Below are 21,254 nucleotides of genomic sequence, written 5' to 3'. Positions count from 1 at the left end.
AGAAAAAAATCTGTCACTATAATCAAAAGAGCTCAGAAAGCTGGCTGATACTATAATACTACTCTAAACACAGCAGTCCTGAATCTTCACTGGTCAAAATAGTACATTTTATACCTACAAATTCACTCAAGAAACACCACACTACATGTGACCCAACCCTCAATGGAAGAACATTATAAACACTAAATTCCACTAAATAAAAACTACTGTCTTCAATTATAGCTTTATGTCAAAATGGTTTAAACTGACTACAGTATGATCCTGACCTAAATTATTCCTCAAACAGAATCTATAACATAATGTCAACAACACCGACTAATAAACTGTTCTATCAAAAGCAGGTGACTCTTACCTGTATCTGACTTTTCATCCACAGAGTATTTGAGGACTTTCTGTCGCTCTTCAGCTTGGTTCCACAGACTGAGGCCTCTGAGGAGCTCTGCTGTGTCCTTCTGAGAGCAGTGCTGTGCAATCACTTTCTTTTTGATATCTTTAAGCTCTTCATAGGTAAAATATTCCATTAACATGGGCTGAAAAACCTAAGTGAAAAAGTATTCATAGGGAAAGATTTTCAATTTATTTACCCAAAACCCTTTACACAGTTTTAGTTTAAATTAAGTATTATGAACATACATTTCAAAGAGATAAAATTATAGTCATTACTACTAAATTATCAAAACTCTTTTTAAAGAACATAGCATAAAGTATCTTTCTCTATGATTTTGCAAGCCTCCATAAATTTTTAAAGAACAGGAAGGTTTTCCTGTACCAAGCTTGTTGAACAGTCAACCATTTAGTTACTGTTACACATTTAGCCCAGTACCTACCTGCCTGTGGTGGTTTGAGAAAGACATATTAATGGCTCATATATTTGAAGGCTTAGTCATCAGGGAGTTGTACTATTTGAGAAGGATCCAGTCTTGTTGGAGAAGGTATGTGACTGTGGGTGAGCTTTGAGGTTTCAAAAGCCTATACCAGGCCACTGGGGTGTGTGTGATGAGTGGATGGGTGGGGGTGGGGGCTTATTTCATGCCCACCTGCCTGCCTACAGATCAGGATGTAGCTCTTAGTTACTTCTCCAGCACCGTGCCTTCCTGCTCCCTGATGCCATGTTCCCTGCCATACTCACAGACTTAGCCCCTGAAAGTGAAGGCAAGCCCCCGACTAAATGAATTCCTTTTATAAGAGTTGTTTTGGTCACAGTGCCTCTTCACAGTAACAGAACAATGACTACTACGACACTGTCTTCTGGTAGGTTCTGAGCAACTGAATTCTACAAGAATAGGGAGAAGATAAGAGGAGTAGAGGGAGGGGAACCGTAACCAGGATATATGAGAGAAAAAAATTTTTCAGGGGAAAAAAAAAGAAAAGACTGTTACCTTGGTTTCAGCACTGGCTGCATATGACAATGTAAAGAATAATATCAAGTACCAAAGAAAGAGCACCAAGACAAAGCTGCCTATTCCAGGAAGAGTTTTCAAAACACCACATTTTAATATCAAGGCATTATAAGATGAAGCCGTAATTGCAAACCACAACAATGATTTACAACTAAAAGAGAGTATCCATAGCCCAACAACGTGGCTTACTGGGTAAGAATATTTGCTCCCAAGAAAGATGACCTGAATTCAATTCCCAGAACCCATGGTGGAAGGAGGCAATTCCCAAATGCGTAATAAATGTTTTGGCTCTGTTTTTCAAAGTAGAACTGGAAAGATGGCTAGGCAGTTAAGGCTACTTGCTGCTACTGCAAAGGGCCTGGGGTTGGCTTCTAGTGCCCATATGGTGATTCAGCAGCATCTGTGACTTCACTCCAGAAAATCAGATGTTGCTCTTTGGCACAAAGTGCACATGCAAACATGCAGAGAAAACATTCATACATGTAAAATAAAAATAGATCTTTAAAAGAAAAAAAGCAGAAGTATTCAGTCCTCATAGGCTTCTCTGTATCTTACATTGGATACTTAATCATCCTTTATTACTGAAAGAAGACAAATTGTTTTGTAGTATGTTTAATGATATGCTAATGCAAGTATGTGAGGAACAACAGTGATAAATTTAAGCCACCATTTAATTACTCAAATCCACTCATAAAAAAAAAAATCACTAAAAAGTCTTTAAACATGGCATACAGAAGATATTTAAAGACTTACAGAATCTTCTAAAAATTCTGAAAAATTAGTGGAAATCATGAAAATGTATCACAGTGCCATGACACATAAATATATATTTATTTCTTAAGTAAATATAACCATTCATTCAGTAAAGTAGTAACCTTTCAAAAAAAAATTAAAGCTATGCTTTTATAATTCCACTGGATTTCATTCCTGTTCCCAAGAAATAACAGCTGATTCTATCAACAGAACATTTTCTTCTTATACATTATTTTGAGGAACTTAAGGCAAAATAGTCTTTTCTGTTAAATTATGAATATAAATCACAACAAAGAAAAACTCTGCTCACCTCTTCTTCCTCTTTCATGTGAGGAAGAAAATCTCTTGTAAAAGCCTCCAATCTCTCTTTCAGCTGTTTTGCATAATTTAACTGTTCATACTCATTCTAGAAACAAAGAGTAATACACATTTAGGAGGAAGTGGAGACATGCATCTTTAATGCCAGAACTCAGGAGGCAGGAACAAATGGTTCTCTAAGTTTGAGGCCAGCATCACCTACATATCAAGTTCCAGACCAGCCAGGGCTACACAGTAGGACCCTGCCTCAAATATATATAGTTTTGCTTCGTAGTAATGTTGTACAAAGATTTGTTTCATTATATACTGCTTGATCACAGGAAGTTCATTTACTTTTCTTTTAGCATAAAGATGTCATCGAGCTAGGGTTCAGCTCAGCGCTAGAGTACTTGTTATGTGTCTGACACTCTCCACTCAGCCTTGACACACCACCTCCTACTCACAGCTCTGAAAACAAGCTTGGAATTCCTTACTAACTCCAATCCTGGTTTTTAAATTTTATTAAAATGTAACAAATATATTTTAAGATATACTATAAATAAACTATAAAGTTTTTATAATATATTTTATGCTATCCTAACAGGCCATATTTTTTAATATTAACATTTGTAAAAGCAAGGAACTCACAATTTAAATCATTCTAATTCTGAACACCTCTCAAGAGCCAAACATTTCTTTCACATGTGAATTAAAATCATACCTCTCTGTAATTTATCCATCTTTTCCAATGTAAAAATAGGGAACATTCAAAATAATGAAATATTTAAAAAATATGATACTGTGGTGATCTGAATGCGAATGTTCTCCAAAGGCTTTGGTATCCGAGTTCTGAACCCACTTAGTAGTACTGTTGGGGAGACTTAGGAAATGTGGCCTTGCTAAAAGAAGTATGTTACTGTGGGCAGACTTCAAGAGATTAAAAATCTTCATCATTTCTTGTTCACTTCAAGCTCAGTCTACTTCCTGTTTCCTGTTTGTGGTTTAAGATTTGAGTACTTAGCTCTCAGCTCCGATCACCATACCTGCCGGCTAACACACACACACACACATACACATACGGGGAAAGAGGCATGTTATACTCATCCATCTGGAACTGTAAGCTCTAAATAAACCCTTCTAAGTTTTCTTGGTCATGGTGCTTTATTACAGCAATTAAAAAAGTAACTGAGACAAGTATTAATTTATCTTTGTCATGGCCTGTTTTTGCTGTTAATAATTTATTCAATTACTTTCTAATATTCAGTTCATTGTTGAACTTGCCGAGATTTTTACATATCCTTTAAACACATCCATATGTACAGCTTCCAATTCCACTTATACGCTAATAATTATCAAACCTGTTTTTCACACCACTTCACTCCTTCGGCTCTTCAAATCCACCAACGCCTTCTCCTCCTATTAATAACGTGCACTCGTACTACTAAGTAGTTCAGGATAAGCCTTAACCCTTGGCCCTCTTCCATACACAAAGTCCAACACAACTTTCACTCATTTCTTCCTCTCTTTTCCTACACCACTCTGTATAATCCCAGTATTTCACTGGTCTTAGGTCATACATAATTGTCAAGTATGTCCCTTCCCCTGTATTTTCAACAATTATTACTTTGGCTCAGAAATTACTGTCTACATAATACATGAGTATGACACAAAACATCAAGAGTACAAAAGGATATTCAATTAAAAAAAAGCAAATCTCCTTTTTCTTATACCCAGTATTCTTCCCTCTACTAATCAACCACCTCTCCTCTGGATTTCTACATAGTGTTTTTCCTATGGTAGAAACTACTGGTAGGATTTCTTAATAACGGCCTTCAATTTGAGTGTTTTCTGCCCTTTAAAATTAATCTTCCCTCTTACTGAATCACTTTTCTAAAGCAAAGTGTCTAAGTAAAGGCTATACAGTAGCTTGATGGAGTTACAACTTACTCCTATGCTATACTGAACTGAAAGGGTTAAACTAAGATTAATTTTCAAATATTGTATAAGACAAATATAATTAAGAAAATATACATGCATCATTATTCTAAACTATACTCACAAATGCATTTCATTTCTTTTTCAATATTTTTTTGTATCTTTTATCTTCGAGATAAAATCTCACTGTGTACTCTGGGCTGGACTTGAACTAACTAGTGACCCTCCCGACTATTGGAATGTCAAGTAAGTGCCACCATTCATGACATACAACTGAAATTGTCTTCTTTAACCATTCAGTTTCCTACAACAGGGAAAAATAAAATACAGTAAACACTATAGCTGCCATTTAATTTTTTTCCATGGCTAAAGACTAAAGTCAAGGCCTTGCTCATGCTAGGCTAGAATTCTACCAATGAATTACATTTTCCACCTTCAATTCTATTTTGTTAGTTTTATTCTGTTTGAAAATAGGTCTCCCTATATAGCTGTGGCTGGCCTAGAACTCACTATGTAGACCAGGCTGACCTTGACTCACAAAGATTTCCCATCTTCTACCTCCAGAATGCTAGGATTTAATTCCCTAGCCTATTTTCAGCAAAAATCCTGTAGACTTGATTCAACAAGATTCCTCCTGGTCCTGATGTTTTCTCTCAGTAATCATCCATCCGCTGGATCTTTCCTTGCTTCTCGGACCTTAACTTCTGCACTTTCTTATATTCAGAATTGAGTTCTATCTCTCCACCTTGCTATAAGCCTCCACTGTAACCACTCCTCATGAACAGCCTTCCTAGCCATCTCATATAAATATCTTTCCATAAATATCGCTTATTAAAGTTGCTACTAAAAATCACAGTATCATTACAGATCAATTTTTGCCACTTACCTTAACATTCTTCAGTCCCTTTTCAAAGAGACTAAGCATCTCAGAGAGCTTGTTGTCAGAATGTACATTATAAATGGTCTGACTTCGTTGCTGAAGTAAACCAATAATGTATTCATTTTCAATTTGTTCATGCATTTTAAACTCCTTGAAAGTAGCATACAAAGACTGGAGAAGAGCACGGAAGTCATTGTTGTTGGAAAAGTTGGTTTTAGAAAGCTGAATAAAAATTTAAAAAGACATAATTAATAGATGTAGACATAAGAAACATTCAAATGTTCACCTAAATTTTTGTTTATAACGAGATATTTCCTTTATGATTACATTAAGGTACAAGCAAAAGAAAATCATAAAATAACAACTTATAGTTGTAAAATTCAAAAGTACCCTAGACCAGGAAGCTGAAGGTTGCATTCTCAAGTACTTGGTGATACAGAAAAGGGGAGTGAGAGAAAAATCACATAGTATATTTAAATAAAAACTACCAGACCCAGATCCCTCCAAGCCTGAAATGCCATTATTCTCTGTGTGTCATAAAGAGAAGCAGATACAGCAAAGGCATGTACATTAGAAGAAGCTTAGAATAATGTGGCTTCTTTTCCTTTGTTCAAAATGTTCTTAATGCTATTACACTGCTTCTACAGTTTAAACACTGGAAAACACTGGTTTTGGTGACAGGGTCTTATTATAGCCCTGGTTAACATGAAACTCACTATGTAGACCAGGCTGGTCTCAAACCAACAAAGATCCACCCCAAGAACTGGGAATAAAGGCATGATCCACTATACTCACAGAAGAGGTATATTTTTCAGGAAACTGGCATAAATATGTAACACCTTAAGTGTGCCATCATTTTTAACTGTGGCATTCAATGGAAGAAAAATGAACGTTCTAGTATAACACCAAGCTTTCACACTTAATAAAAAATTAAATTCTATTATTTAAAACACACATCAAAAAATGTTTCAACTTTTAAAGTAAACCAAGCACACTGAGATATAAGCCTTTAATCCCAGAATTGTGGAGGCAGAGGCAGGTGGATCTCTGTGAGTTCAAGGCCAGCCTGCTCTAAATAGAAAGTTCCAGGATAACCAGGGATACATAGAGAGACTCTGCATAAATAAATGAATAAATAAATTCAAAGTAATAGTCAATACTATTCATTATCTATATCCTATCATTATCTAACATCACTTTAAATGGGGAACAATTAGGTTAAATACAACAGGTAGAAAAATTAACAACAAACGCTAAATACTGCTAACACGAAACCTTTCCTAAAGAAGAGTGCACTCTAAGCTGCTTTACTGGCCTTTCACAGCAAGAATGTGGTGTGAAGGTAAAACACTAAAAGTGAGTGAAGCCATTCTACCCATACAGAATTAACTATCTTCTTTAGATGGCAGCATGAATCAGCAGTAGGATCACAGAGTTCTACAAATTCAAATTCCCTAAAGGAACCAGCTCTACCATTTATTTAGCTAGATAACTTTTATCTCTCAATGTCTTTTTTTCTGCTTGATGCTAACTGGGAACAAAATGCCTATCATCTTTTAAGAATTAAATATTCATTTTTATAAATTCAGATACTTTTTGTTCTATTCCAATAGTCAGTGAGCAGCTATGATAAGCCAGATAGTTCCCGGTACGTGGGAATAAATGGGGGAACAAAATAAGAATCTCTGCCTTCACGGAGCTGACACTCTACAGAAGAGAAAACAATGAATAGTTAACCATACTACATTAACCAATCATTTATAACAGGGGTTGGTAACATTTTATAGAGTCAAACAGTAAATATTTCCATTTTCCCAAGGTATAAGCCTATGCCAACTACTTAACTCTGCTGCTACACCTAAAAGAAATCATACATGCTATGTAAGCCAATGACTGTTACTTTATTTCTATAAAACTTTATATTCAAGGACAATGAAGTTTAAAGTCTAATTTTCACATGTCAAAATTTTCTTTTCTTTCCAACTATGAAACAATGTAAAAGTAACACTTAGTTCCTTTCCATATTAAAAACAGTATGTATAATAGAGTTGATGAAATTCTTACTTCAGATTTTAAGAATGTTCAGCTATACCACACCAGATTAAAACAAGCTTCATTAGTGGCTACTAGATACAAACAGTTTCATGGGTAATTTTGCTTAAACTGAAGGGAGGAGCTAGGGAGGGCTTTACACAGTCTTAATATAAGAGGCTAAGGATATCATCAGCAATAAAAAGCCCCCCCAACAAGCACTAGACGATAGGTTTATTCTCAACTCCGGGAGGGGAAAAAAAACTTAGTAGACATATGTCATAAAAGTACTAACCGTCAAACTTTTAATGTCCAAAGGTATACAATACATTCATGAGTTAAGAAGTTGTTAGAGCTAACTACTCTGTATTTGAAAGTTACTAACAGAGTAGATCTAAGATGTGTTTTTCTTCTATCTACCTATACACAAACTATAGCTATGTTAATGGGTGGGTTAATCAATTATATTTGAGCAATTATTAAACATTGTAAACGCATACCATACCACTGTACATCTTGAATATACATATAACTTTATCAACTATACCTTAAAGCTGGGAAAAAATAATCAGATTTGAAAAGTGCTTTCTGGAGAGAAAAAGTGATTATAGAACAGGTGAAGAAAATAGTTTCATTTGTATTAAATCCTTTCTATTTGCTGCCCTGATAAGATAAGTGAATAAGGCCAAAAACAAAGAGAAAAGGGAAAATGGGTTCTTAAGCTATGATCCACATCAATTTCTGTCCATGTAAAAATAATTTTAACCTGGTACCAGAAGTTGGTGGATTTAAAGGTTAAAAGCATATCCATCCGAATCTCAGTGGTCGAGCACTAAGCATGAATAAGTACCACAAAATAAAAACAAACATAAACCAAAAAGTGCTAGGTCACACACAACATAACTCTTCATATAACTATGCAATAATGGAGATTTAGCTTCTGTCGCTAATTTATGTCATAGATAAAATGTCTATCCCACACAAAAAGCTATCTTTTTGGACCCAAGACAGTAACTGGTCAGAATAATTGTTCAACAACAAAGATCTCACTGTAAGGAACACTGTCCCCCAGGAGATAAAAGGGAAGGTCTGGGGACAGTTTAGTTTGTCACCAATAGAGAAGTGCTACTGACATAGGGTGAGTATGAGCCAAGAACATGGCTAAACACTTTACAGTGTGGAGGACGGCCCCCACAACAAATTATGTAGCCCAAAATGTCAATGTCAGCTGAGAACTGCTGCTCCAGGCCAAGTGTTTGCCAAATGTTGTTTACTACAAAGGACCTTGATAGTCTCTTACTATACGAAATATAATGAAACAATGCAGTGAAATCCAGACAGAGACCAGATACTTCAAAGATAATTCAGGAGAAACTATCTCCCTCTGTACTCTGGGATATTTTTACATTTCCACTTTCCTTTTCTAATGTTATTGGTGATACATGAAGTTGATGGATGACCTACTAGTGGGTCATAAGATATCCTGTGAAAAACAATGCTCCATGGTAGAATGAAAGCTCACTAGTAGTCTGCACAATTATATACTCTGGTGCCACCACATTCAAGAAAGAGCCTACATATAACAAGACACACAGAATCAACATCAGTGAAACAACAAAATGGTGTTTTTCACATGAAAATGCATAACTTTCTGTCTCAAGATACTGTACAGCCTAAGATAGAAAGGCTGGCCTTAAAACTGATTGCCAAGAATAACTGTAACATAAAGCCAGTAAGTTAAAAAATAGGTACGAAAATGATAAGCAGGAATCCAAACACTACCACCCCAGATGCATTTTTTATTTTTTGTCCAATTATCCAGCTCATACTTTCAGTAAATCAGAGATACACAAGCTCTGGCTAAATTTATAGACCTACAAATGAATTGTTTTTCATTAAGAGTTAGTAATAAGCAACAAGTGAGGTAAGGCTAAAAGACATGGGTTTCAGAGGGAGGAAAAAAAAATCTAGGATTAAAATTCAGGCTCTAATTGCCAAGTGAGCTGGGTAAGTTATTTAACCACTAAGACTATTTCCTCACTTTTAAATGAGGGATAACACTTGTCTTACAAAGCTCTTGTAAGGATTATAGAAATAATGTCAGTATGTAGTAAGACTCCATTAAATTCCCTTTTCCTTCCTCTCAGCTCAAGATTCACTATTACATCCACTAAGTCAATCTCCCCAAATGCCAATACAGGTATGTAAAAAAAATGGAGGGAGGAAGGCGGGGGAAGAATCTGACTGTAAAGCTACATTCAAGTTTCAGAAAGTAATCTATTCAATTTTGTATTTACTTTCTTCTTAGTTTTAGTTATAAAAGATCCTTGTTGATAAATGATAAAATTAGATGGTACTTTTAATATCCTTGCTTGAAAAACTTAGGCACCCTCTAACTGCTTTCACTATTAGTATTTTTAGGTGGGGGTGGTGTTTTGTTTGCATGAATTTCTATGCACCATATGCATATCTGATGCTAGTGAAAGATAGAAGGGAACATTAGATTCCCTAGAGCTGGAGTTACAGACTATTGTGAACTAGCATGTTGGTACTGGGAATCGAGCCTGGGTCCCCTGGAAGAGCAACTACTGCTCTTATAACCATCTCTCAAGCCCCTCCAACATTTTTGTAACTTGGATCCATATATATATATTGAGTGTGTGTGTGTGTGTGTGTGCGCACACACACACATGTGTGGGATCTCTATAGGAACCAGATAACTGTTCTCAGAAATGAATTCAGAGACACTCCCAATGCTTGCTGTGGACCTGACCATGTACCTTCTTCTGCTTGCTCCCACTGCACTCTTTTTGGATTTCTGTATTAGCACAGATAGTACATACAAAACTGTAACTCCTGAGGAACAGCAATCATGTCTCACAATGCCAACAGAAACTACTACAGAGCAGACAAAAAACTAATGGAAATAAGTTTTGAGAATTGAAGGGAATACTAAAAATTGTGAAGAAAATGGAGCAAGGATTATCTACCATCTGGCTCAAATTTTTACTATACATATTCCAATTTGGAAGGTCAGTAACTTATGAAACAAGACCCTTGGCAGTGAGTTACAAAACAAATCAAAAGTCATCATGGCTTCAGATGAAGAAAATTTAGCTGGGAGTCTTTAAACTGATTTGGGTCGTTAGGAGTCTCTCACTGTCTTATGTAAGCTCTCATCTAACCAGTCCAAGCCTATGAATCCCCAGTATTAACAGAAGCAAACAATACTTTTACTTGCTTTGCACCAAAGGTCTGTTAACTGCATAGCTAAGATAAAGAAACCTTTCCATAACACCTTTTTCTGAAACTAACGAAATCAATGAGACAAAAATATCAAGACAAAACAAAACATACACACAAAACAAGAAACTATGGAGTCTGTTTTGTGTTGGCCAACTACTTTTGGGCATGGGGAGTGCGGCTGATATACCCAGTGACAATCCATTAGAGAAATCTTATCAGTTGTAAACTGCTACATTAAGGCTGGGACTCTGAATCCACTTTCCCTTCTCCGTGCTTGTATTTTGTCTGGTTAACCTTTTTATATGAGAAAATCTACAGGTAATACATTATACTGTTATACAGCAACAGTTGACATAATCTGTAACCACTTAATAACTCATTGCTCAAATCATAGAAAAACTAATCTGACGCTCCTAAAGAAATCACTTAATATACTGTGCTTTACAAGTTCAATACTGAGAATAAAACTGAAATCCTTAGATTTTCTGGACATTCTTAAAATTTAGAATACTGTGAAATAACATACTTTGTAGCTTTTTTAGTTTTAATCAAAAACTAGTTGCCTTTTGCAGTTTTTCTTGAGGTTACTGGATTGATAGCCTTCATCTATACAGCTAAATGAAAGACAAGGACAGCAAACCTTGAAAGGACAACAAACCAGTCAAAACCACTCTCAATCCTTTAAGGCTGTTCTGCCAGCACAAACATGCATTTTCCCACTTTCACTCAAAAAGGACACCCAAACAACCTTCTACTGGCCATCTCGAACTCCAAGAAATGATGAAAATTCCTGTGCAGTTCTTTTTTCTTTACTAAACTGCCTTGATCATAGTTACGAAAACTGGACTTTTAGTACTCTTGATGAATGCAGATGATAACTCTCATTAACTATATTCAACTAATTCAGAATTAATGACTTTTTTACAGTGTTAGCGATAAATCAGTGGCAATTGTGACCAAAGCCATACCAAATTAAAAATGCTTTATTAAATTAGTTTATGCAATAGGAAACATTTAACTACTGAGAAGAATCTTATTTGACTCATTTCTTTTAAAAGTCAACTGCAGTTTCAAAACTTACTCAAATATTCTCAGACTCAAAAAGGAGACACAAAAATGACTGTGCCCAGGGTGATGACAAATGTCTGTAATTCCTGAACTCAAGGACAGCCTCTGAAATGTAGTAAGTTCTCAAGGCCATCCTGAACTAAGGGAGACGCTACCTCAAAAGTAGTATCAGAACTAAACCAAACCAAAGAATAATGACTGACTTCCTCAATACTTTAAAAAGAGACTGGGTACTACATTACATATTTTGATTATTTGGGAAGGTCATAATTCTTTGACAGTGTGAAACATCTTAAGAAATACTAGCCTGGTATGGTAGATCATACCTTCAATCCCAGGCAGAGGCAGGTAATCTCTGTGAATTCGAGGCTAGCCTGGTCTATAGAGAGAGTTCCAAACACAGGAGAAACCATGCTGGAAAAAGCTCAAAAACAAAGCAGAAGAAGAAGAAAAAAAAGAAGAAGAAGAGATATGAAAAGTGCCAAGGAAAATGTACAAATTGACAAAATTTCCTGCAAGTCACCAGGGGCACTCTGGACTAACTCTCCCCAAAACTAGCCAGAGAAAAGCCTTGGGTTCCATTAGTCCTCACCTAATCCCCCTTTTGCTTTTCGAGAAATTCTTGAAATTAAACGATAGTGTGAGGGGGGAAAAAACAAAAACTAAAGGTGAGGAGATTATAAAAACACAACCACTCACTAACTGAAAACTACTGAGATTATACATATTCTTCTGCTGGAGGCTTAGCCAGTCCTTAAGCCTCCCCTGGAAAAGTGGTAAATCACCTTTGCTGCACCTGACCCTCACCTGAGAGCTCTCAACTTACGCTCAGAGACTCCAATTTGAGTTAGGGTCCAGCCATCAGGATTTGAACAAGCTCAGTTAAGTAATAAGCAACAGAATCGGGAATCATGAGCCAATATTGTCTTGGTGTTTAAAGGTACACCTGCCTAGAAATGGATTTGGTTTTTTGTTTGGTTTTGTTTTGTTTTTCTTTTTCTTTTCCCAAAATGGAGGGAGAGAAACGGCTGTGGGGCAAGGATGACGCTAAGATCTGAAACTTCAAATTGCTGGTCTTCCCGTGGCCTACCAGTGAAGACATTGGCTTCTTCCTTCCTAGCACCTCTCCAGATTGAAAGACAACTCTTCTTTGCTGTTAATAGTGGTGCTCATTCCATGTAGTCTCTGATAATTCAATTTATTTTTATGTTTTAAGTAATACTTAACAGCTATTTATTTGGCTCACTTTTTACACAACACATGTCTGCCCATATATGACCTTCCAAACATAAACTGACAATTCAGAGTTTTAAGTATCGTTAGAAAAAGGTCCCCAACTCATCTTAACAAGCGTGCTTCTTCAACTTAGGCTACATCAACTAAAGTCCAAAGTGAGTTCCACAGCAACTTTTCCCAGGGGCCCCACTCATTAGCTTCCAGTAAAAACTCCCAACAGAAGAACAGCTGTCTCGGAACAAAATCTACAGGGAATAAATATTCGGGAAGAATAAAAACTGGAAGGAAAAAGAATAACCAGAAAAGAAGAGCGCAGGTCTTCCTAGTCCGTGGAGCAAGCTTGTAAAACGGAACCAAACCAGCGCAAAGCTGGAAGGTTAAATAAGCCTGCTCCAGTGGCTGCAAGACGCTGCCTGTGGAGCCAGGAAGCAAGTCAAGAGGTCCGGAGAGAGGGTGCAGTGTTTGCAATGCGACTTAAAGAGCCCGAAGGAGACGGGCGAGCGGTGCTGTGGTTGCGAGTAACCGCATAAGCGGCCTGCGGACAAGGACCCGGAACCCCGCGGGCGGCAGACCCGGACGGCCGGGAGCAACCCTCACCCCTGCCCAGGTCAGTCCCGCGAGCGCCCGTCCCTGGTCGCGGCCGGCTCAGGCTCCCAGGGCCCTGGTGAGAAGGTTCGGGAGCCGCGCGGGTGACGGGGCGCAGGCGATGACTCGCGCGGCGCCAACGCGGGGGTTGCGGGAGGCGCGCAGGCCAGGCCTCCCGGAACCCACCCGCTCCTCCGCGCCGCCCTCCGCCCCGCGCTCCTTTACCTTGTCGCAGTAGCGCCCCACCAGCTGCTTCATCCGCCAGTGCGGGACGGTGAAGACGTCCACTTCATCGGGGAAGGGCGCCATCGCCACTGCCTCAGCGTCCGCCTCAGCAGCCGCGGCCGCCGCCTCTCCATAGACACCCTCGCCGCGGGGCAGAGGCGGCGCGCCCCCCTGCGCATGCGCCCGCCCCGTCGGCGCGCGCGCCCGGGCGGCTCCCGCGGGCCGTGACGCGGGGGCGCGCGGGCCGCCGCCATGCGGTGCCGCAGCCCACGTGACCGGCGCGCCGAGTCGCACAGCTCCCTCCTCCGGTGTGCATGGTCGTTTCTGGTCCCATGAGTTTCATCCCGTAAAAAACGCACTGTCCCAGGGCGGGGGTCTTCAAGGGCGCTTCTCTGTGCGCCTGGCCTTGAGGCGACCTCCATGGTCGGATCGAGCCTGGGTGTTCCGGACTGGTTGACCGGGCACGCGCAGGGCCCTCAGCCGCCTTTGCTGCTTCGGGGTTTGCTAGGCCCGGGATGCTGGCTCTGGGCCTAACTAGCATGGCCAATTCCCTGAGGCTGAGAGCTGGGGACCTGGCAGCCCCTCCCCACCCACCGGCGCAGAGCAGGGTGGAATGGTGGCCGTAGGGAACTGGAAACACCAGAGGGATGACAGACACCTCAAATCTGGAACAACAGTCCCAGAGCGGCCAGATGAGCCTGCTGGGGGAAGGGCGAGCCATCATGGCTGCCTAATAGGGAGAGAGCCTTAGCACAAATCCCGCCATTTTAAGCCGAAGAGGCTCAGACAGGAAGAAAGGGCCATAAATGAGGTCACTGCCCAGAGAAAGGCCGGTACACGTCACCTGTCCTCATCTAAGCCCTCCAGTAGACTTTTCCCAGTTATCAGAGGCAGCTCTCATCTGTGGCTTTAGAATTCATGGAGAAATGGGAGAAAAAAGGGCAAAGCTGAGAACCTGGGAAGGGTGTGTCATTTTCTCAACAGCCATAAATTTCTGAGCAGTAAGCAGAAGATATGCTATATTCACCTTTGTATTTCCTACCACAAATACATGACACTGGTTAAAAGGAATCAGACTCTCAAAAATTGAATAGAAAGATACTTCTATTAGTGCCTCTAGTTCTAGTTCTTACCTTTTCATATTAACACGCAAGTTGAACAGGAAAAACAGACTCTGGAGATGAAGCTTAGGTTCATGGTTTCACCAAATTCTAGTTGTACTAACCTTGGGAAGCTACCTGACTCCTGTGTTCTGACCAAAGTATTCTCTTATGTAAAATGGGGTGAGGGGAATAAATACCCACTTCAGAAGATTTTAAGAAAAACAGAGTCCGTGTATATTTGAAGTGCTAATAGAATACCTCATCATGAATACTCCCTGTAATCAATGTTAGAGAAAATAACTAGGACACAGGACATTAAGACGTTGCCCAAGATTTCACTAATCAGTACATGAAAGTTCTGGCCAAATGTATCTAGATCTAAAGATACGTTTGCTCCTGTGTGCTTCGTTAGGATGGTTGGAGAAACAGGAAAAAAAAAAAAGGGAAAAGAAAACAAAAACACCAGCTTACAGAACTGATAAGTCCTTGACTGATTTCTTCCTCTCCACCCCATTCTTCTCCTTTCCTCTGTTCCTCTTTCCTCCTTCTTTTCTCTGCTGTTTGAGCAGGGCTTTGCCTCTATATCTTTAATAATTCTCAAAAGATGTTTGCTAGCCCTTATTTCTTATCCTGATCTTTCACTGTAGCCATCTTGGAATGTAGAATCAGCCTTCAGTGTACCAGTTATCTAGAGCTAGAAGAGGAGATCCTCCCCAGTAGCTGGAACGAGAACATCGGAATAAAGACAGGATGAGGGAAGCACTCAGCATCCTTGTCATTTTCTCATTTTAACTATGACTACATCATGTTGTATGTCTCTTTCACATATTTGTGTCCCTGTTGTTTGCTAGCACATCCCTAGAACAAAACACATTTAGTAGGTGTGTAACAACAAAAATAGTCACCTATGAACTGTGTTTCACTAGAACCCGGAATAGAAGGTTTGTCATCTACTAAGAAAAATAACAGCTACTTTGGAACTTGGCTATTTCGAGGAATTTATTTCAAGGGACTAAAATGAAAGAAATAAGTGATTTAAAAACTAAGCCCTGTGAGTCATTGGCCCTCTCAAGGAAGCTGTTACCATTATCCCCATGGGCTGAGTAAAGATCAATTAATCATCTGGATATAGATATGACTAATTCACGTTGAACTTTAGCCTAAGAGACAAGGCTGATTAGTGTTATTCAGTTACTGTAAGTTCCTACAAGCACAACAGATTTGAGTTGCTATGAAAGTCCAGTCTAGCAGCTTACTCATCTACCTGTAAGCTCTTTCTGTGACCTCTTTAGGTATGACAACAGAAACTCTAACAGACCACCTATCCACTTACCCCCACAAAGGGACTTGGTAATATAACTGCAGTGAAAAAGCCACGCCCTTGGATCGGTGGCTTTTATCTTTGTTCACTGGCATTCTTATAGGAAACAAACACAAAGTGGAGAAGGTGTCAAATTGTTCTTTGGAAAACTGAAAATACACTGACAGAAAGCATTTCCTGGAATGGGCTAAAGAGAGCACTCAGCAGTTAAGAACACTGGCTACATCTCCAGAAGATCTGGGTTAAATTCCCACTATCACTTGATGGCTCATCTGAATTTCATGGGCATCAGACATGTGTGTGATAGACAGACATACATGTAGACAAAACACTCATATACATAAGTTATAACTTTTTCGTAGCCAATCAACATCTTTTACAATGAGGTAAGTTGATTTAGGAGTACACCTTTAGAAAGAATGATGGCACTGATAGAAGAAAAGCTAGCTGAAATGCAAGGCCAAATGCTCTTGGGTTTCTTTCCCTCATTTTTATATGCAAATATACCTCAATGGCACATATATGCATACACACACACACACACACACACACACACACACACACACACACAGAGAGAGAGAGAGAGAGAGAGAGAGACAGAGACAGAGACAGAGACAGAGACAGAGGGAAAGAGAGATCACCCAAGCATTCACTTCCTTTGTTTTAATGAACAATTAAAATTTTAATGAACAAATATCCCCTGTGGTTCTTACTACACAAGTAAAGACATGCTGCTGTATTCATTTGGTTACTAGGACTATCATAACATAACACCATATCCTGGGTGACTTAAACAACAGAAATTTATTCTCCCATGGTTCTGGGGGCCAGAAGTTCAAGGTTTGATTTCTTCTGAAGTCCCATTTTTGGTTTTCACGTGGCTAATTTTCAAACTGTCTACACAGCCTTTCTCTATAAATGTACATGAGGCCTAGCCAAAGGAAGTGGATCTATGGGTGCTGAGCGTTGAGGCTAATAGCTTGTCCTCACTTCCTGTGTTGTCTCTTCCTACTGGTCTGTGGAGCAGCTTTGAGTGCTCCAGCCACATTCCTTTCCCACCATGATGAACTGACTCTACTCTCAAACAGTAGGCCAAATTCTTCTTCCCTTATGTTGTTTCTTGTTAGATATTTGGTAATATCAACAAGAAAGCAACAAATACAGTAAGTAATGCCCAAGCTATGCTAATGGCTGAGACCCATCCTTCCTCACAGACATCAGAGACTGGGGCCAAGTGTCTCACCTTCCTGACACCTAAGTATCTCAATTTGTCACTGGGAAAGCACTCTCAGGTTTTTAGAGCAAGCCCTATAAGATACACATAAGACACACTATCTGGGTGAGTTCTCCCTAAATACCTGAGATAGGTACCAGCTTGCTTTAAGGTCCAAATCACTGTCAGAAGTCTGAGGACATGTAACTTTAATTTTTTCAAAACCTATTTTTAATAATGGTCCTTAAATGCTTTAACCTCCCTTTTAGCCCACCACCCACCAGAGGTAGTGGGAAATAAAAGATAGTGGGGTAGTGACCTGGTTCTTTGGAGCAACTGCCGTCTGTGTTGTCTGGAAATCAAGAGTTCAATTCATAGGTCAGTAGCTGCAGCTTGACCCACTTCCAAACACTTCACGGATACACCAGCAGTCCAGTTCCATAGAGTTGGGATAGCAACCATGAATCAGCAGCGGGAGCACTACCTAGCAGAGACAGCTAGGCCTCAGCTTCAGCACAAGTCAGCAAGAGGGACCAGAAGGAACGCCAGGAGACAGTCTCGGCTGTGCCTCTCTCATCGAAGGGAAGATCAGTGAAGACCTGAGAACCACAAGGGCTGCACAGCTAGCTCTATGAGCAAGCCAAACTCACCTCTGTCACTGTCCATCAAGTCCTATTTGTACTTCCTCCAAACATCACTTCTCCACTGCTCTTGCCTCAGCATGTGTGTCTGTCTCCGCTGACATCACTCTGCCAATCAACTCAAGACCTTGGAAGCAACAAGAAACTACAGCACACAACCAGAAGTTTTTAGGTACATTTCTCCCTATGGAATCCCTACAAATGCAGCTCAACTACACAATATAAGGCGGACCAATACAACCATGTTGTTAGCCAAGAATCCTTCATCACGTGTCCTTCCATGTGCTTGCTTGCTTTAGCAAAACATCCTTTCACCTGTGTCTACTTCAGCTAAATGTTCCTTCATGTGTTTGCCCCAGCAAAACATCATCCAACTTTCCAAAGAACTCCTTAAGTTTCCACTTCAGGGACATGTCTCACCTTGGACATTTTCCTAATTGGGGTCCTCTTTTGTATATAGCATTAGTCTTTCAGAATTTTGTTTTGTTTTGTTTTGTTTTGTTTTTTGAGACAGGGTTTCTCTGTGTAGTCCTGGCTGTCCTGGAACTCACTCTGTAGACCAGGCTGACCTCGTACTCAGAAATCCGCCTGCCTAGGCCTCCCAAGTGCTGGGATTAAAGGCATGCGCCACCACCGCCCGGCATCTTTCAGAATTTCAAGTTTGCATTTGCTGTGATTTACCTAAGTATCCTTCAAAGCCCATGTGTTAGAGGTGTGATCCCCAGTTCATAGTGCTTTGGAGAAGTTGTAGAACCTTTAAGAAGTAGCCGCTAGTAAGGGTTCATCCAGTCATTTGGGGGATGCAATCTTAAAGGGGATATAAGAACTTTAGCTCCTTCTTTCAAGTTCCTGCCGTGAGCTGAGTCGTTTTGCCACCCACGACCACCACGGTTACAGCAACAGAGAGCTGACTGATGAAGCATAGCTGCAGCACATGGTTCCCTTCTTATATGAAGGCTATGAAGGACATCAAATTGAAAGACAGGTACTACATTATGTGCTCTTTTTTGTAGGTGTGGGATTCTGTTACCTAGAGTTATCTCACTGATACTCAGTACATAAGAAATAGTTGGATATATTCAAAGGCATGAAACAAAAAAACCCAGAAGAGAAGGAATAGAGGGGGATATACATTTGCTAGAAATAAAAAGAGGAGGAGGAGCCAGTGAAGTGGCTCAGCAAGTAAAGGAGCTTACCACTGACCAAACCTGATGAGCAGAGTTTGGCTGCTGGGTCCACATGGTGGGAAGAAAAACTTGCCTGCTGAAAGCTATCCTCTGACCTCCACAATATGGCATGGCATTCACATTCACACATGTAGTGGGATATTCCTACCTCCCCCTACATTTGCAATAAAGCTTGGTAATTTGGGAGGTGCTAGTGGAGGAGTGAAGAGTGGGAAGGAGAAGGAGAAGAGAGGAGAGAACGATGGAGACTGGCAACGATGGAGGAGGACAAATTGGTCTAGAGCAGTCCTGGGTAACAAATTTATATCTACAGGTTAGGTATTGGGTAACAACTCTATTGTGTGGGCATCTTGCTAATTGAGCATTTCCAAATATATAAATCCTTTGGTTAATTACTAAGCCTTGAGAGTCTCATTTCTACTGGGAACCATGAGCATGGCGGGTGTCGTCTGGGGTTCATCCTAGCTTTATTGCAAATGTAGCGGGGAAACTATCCCACTATACACAGAGACATGCACAAATAAAAAAAATTAAAACCTTTAAGATGAGGAAAATCAGGGCACGGGAAAGAAAACAGGAAAGAACAATATAGATGGAAAGAAACAGTACTTGAAATATAGTAATGCCTGCCTCAGGCATTTATGATGTTTTCATGGGATGCTGTGTAATTTTATGCCCACGATTATATTTTTCCCACTAAACAGAAAGAGAAGATAATGCACAAAGACAGGCATTGGGTTGTCCTATCATAGAGCTAGGAAGTGGAAAATATTCTGGGCTAAATTCATGTCTTTTGCATTCATCCTGAAGCTCAAAAGGTAATTTCTGTCATTAGTTTATCAACATATTGAATGCTTATTAATGCGTGCCATTAACTTCTGGGCTGGAACGAAAGTTGACTGTTGTTGGGACTCTAGTCTCCTTAGGACACCTTCCCATCCCCAACTCCCTTTTTACTTTTTCTTGGGACAGTCTGGCTGTGTAGCCCATGCTGACCTGAGACTTGTAGCAATCCTCCTGCCTCAGTTTCCTAACCACTGGGATTACAAGCATGCACAACCATGCCTACTTCTTAGATTTCCTTTTGTTGAAGATTAGTTTTGTTTTAAATATAGAGATGTCGAGAGAGCCTATGTTTCTTTGCCAACATTCCAGAAAAGAGCCTTCCATTTCCTATATTTGTGTGTCATTTCTCTTGGGTTTTTTTTTGTTGTTGGTTGGTTGGTTTCTTGGTTGTTTTTTGTTTGTTTGTGTTAACTGCTAGACTCTGAGAACCCCCAACCCCATTCTCCTTGTTCATGCCAGACAGAGTTCACTATTGAGTAACACCCTGACCTTTCCATCTTTCCTATTGGTTTAGCATAATACTTTATTAATTCTTTGAGTATTTTATACATCCATACAATGTACTTTGGTGATGTTCACCACCACCCCCTCCTTTTCTCAATAGATGTTGCTAACTCAACACCAGCTACGACTTACCATTCAGACTGTGCTCCCGGCTGTGTTCTCAGGGTGTGTTAGCTTGCAAGAAGGTCGCTGGTTTCATAGCCAGTTCAACTCGGCTCTTTTTACCTTGTAGTAAGAAGTAGCACACACAGTTAGAATAAAAGAGCAGTAAGCTTCTGCAAATTGTTGGATTTACTCATTGTAATGATGAAATCTGGTGAGTAATTGCCTAATCTCATCCAAAAAGGGGGAAAATGTTTACAGAAATACCCATCTTGTTTCCTTCCTCTCTAGCTCTGACTGAGGTGGAGGGGGATGGGGACACAGAGGCAGGGGCCTTCAGAGTACAAAAAATATTCATAATTATATAAAGTAACTGTATGAAAATTTACAAAGCTAAGTGTAGTGAAAATTTTGGTTCCTTTAAAAACACAGAAATGTTATGTGAATGTGCTTTTATTTTAATCCCAAGTATGGATATGAGGCTGCATCAGGTTGTCCACAGCAGCCAACTATGATTTGTCTTGTGCTCTGGCAAGGGCATGATATTGCCAGCTGAAGATAATTTACATTTGGAATTCTCAGGACTCTTCAGAAAGTATAAAAATGTTAGAGCGGGGTAAGGAGCTGCTCCCTCTGCTACTCCTCCTGCTGCTTCCCTTACTACTGCTGCTGCTGCTGCTG

At 39.8% G+C, this 21,254-nt stretch overlaps 1 protein-coding gene across 2 annotated transcripts; it reads right to left on the bottom strand.

Moving 5' to 3' along the window:
• Positions 1–22: 22 nt before the first annotated feature.
• LOC114634541 (F-box/LRR-repeat protein 5-like) lies at positions 23–21,236 on the bottom strand. 2 transcript variants are annotated; one of them, XM_028783128.1, is made up of 4 exons: positions 20,604–21,236; positions 5,272–5,487; positions 2,464–2,559; positions 23–539 (listed from the first exon to the last, which is right to left on the bottom strand). In XM_028783128.1, the coding sequence occupies exons 1-4, from the start codon at positions 20,604–20,606 to the stop codon at positions 303–305; spliced, it is 552 nt and encodes a 183-aa protein (XP_028638961.1). In that variant the 5' UTR covers positions 20,607–21,236; the 3' UTR covers positions 23–302. The 2 variants fall into 2 exon arrangements, with proteins under 2 accessions (XP_028638961.1, XP_028638960.1); XM_028783127.1 differs by lacking the exon at positions 20,604–21,236 and adding an exon at positions 13,657–13,790 and having other exon boundaries at positions 24–539.
• Between the last annotated feature and the right edge of the window lie 18 nt (positions 21,237–21,254).

Source organism: Grammomys surdaster, unplaced genomic scaffold (genome assembly GCF_004785775.1).
Source record: "Grammomys surdaster isolate TR1022 unplaced genomic scaffold, NIH_TR_1.0 962, whole genome shotgun sequence".
In the NCBI taxonomy this organism is placed as follows: Eukaryota; Metazoa; Chordata; class Mammalia; order Rodentia; family Muridae; genus Grammomys; species Grammomys surdaster.
The sequence above is the reverse complement of the archived record's forward strand: the minus strand, read 5'-3'. Positions and strand labels throughout refer to the sequence as shown.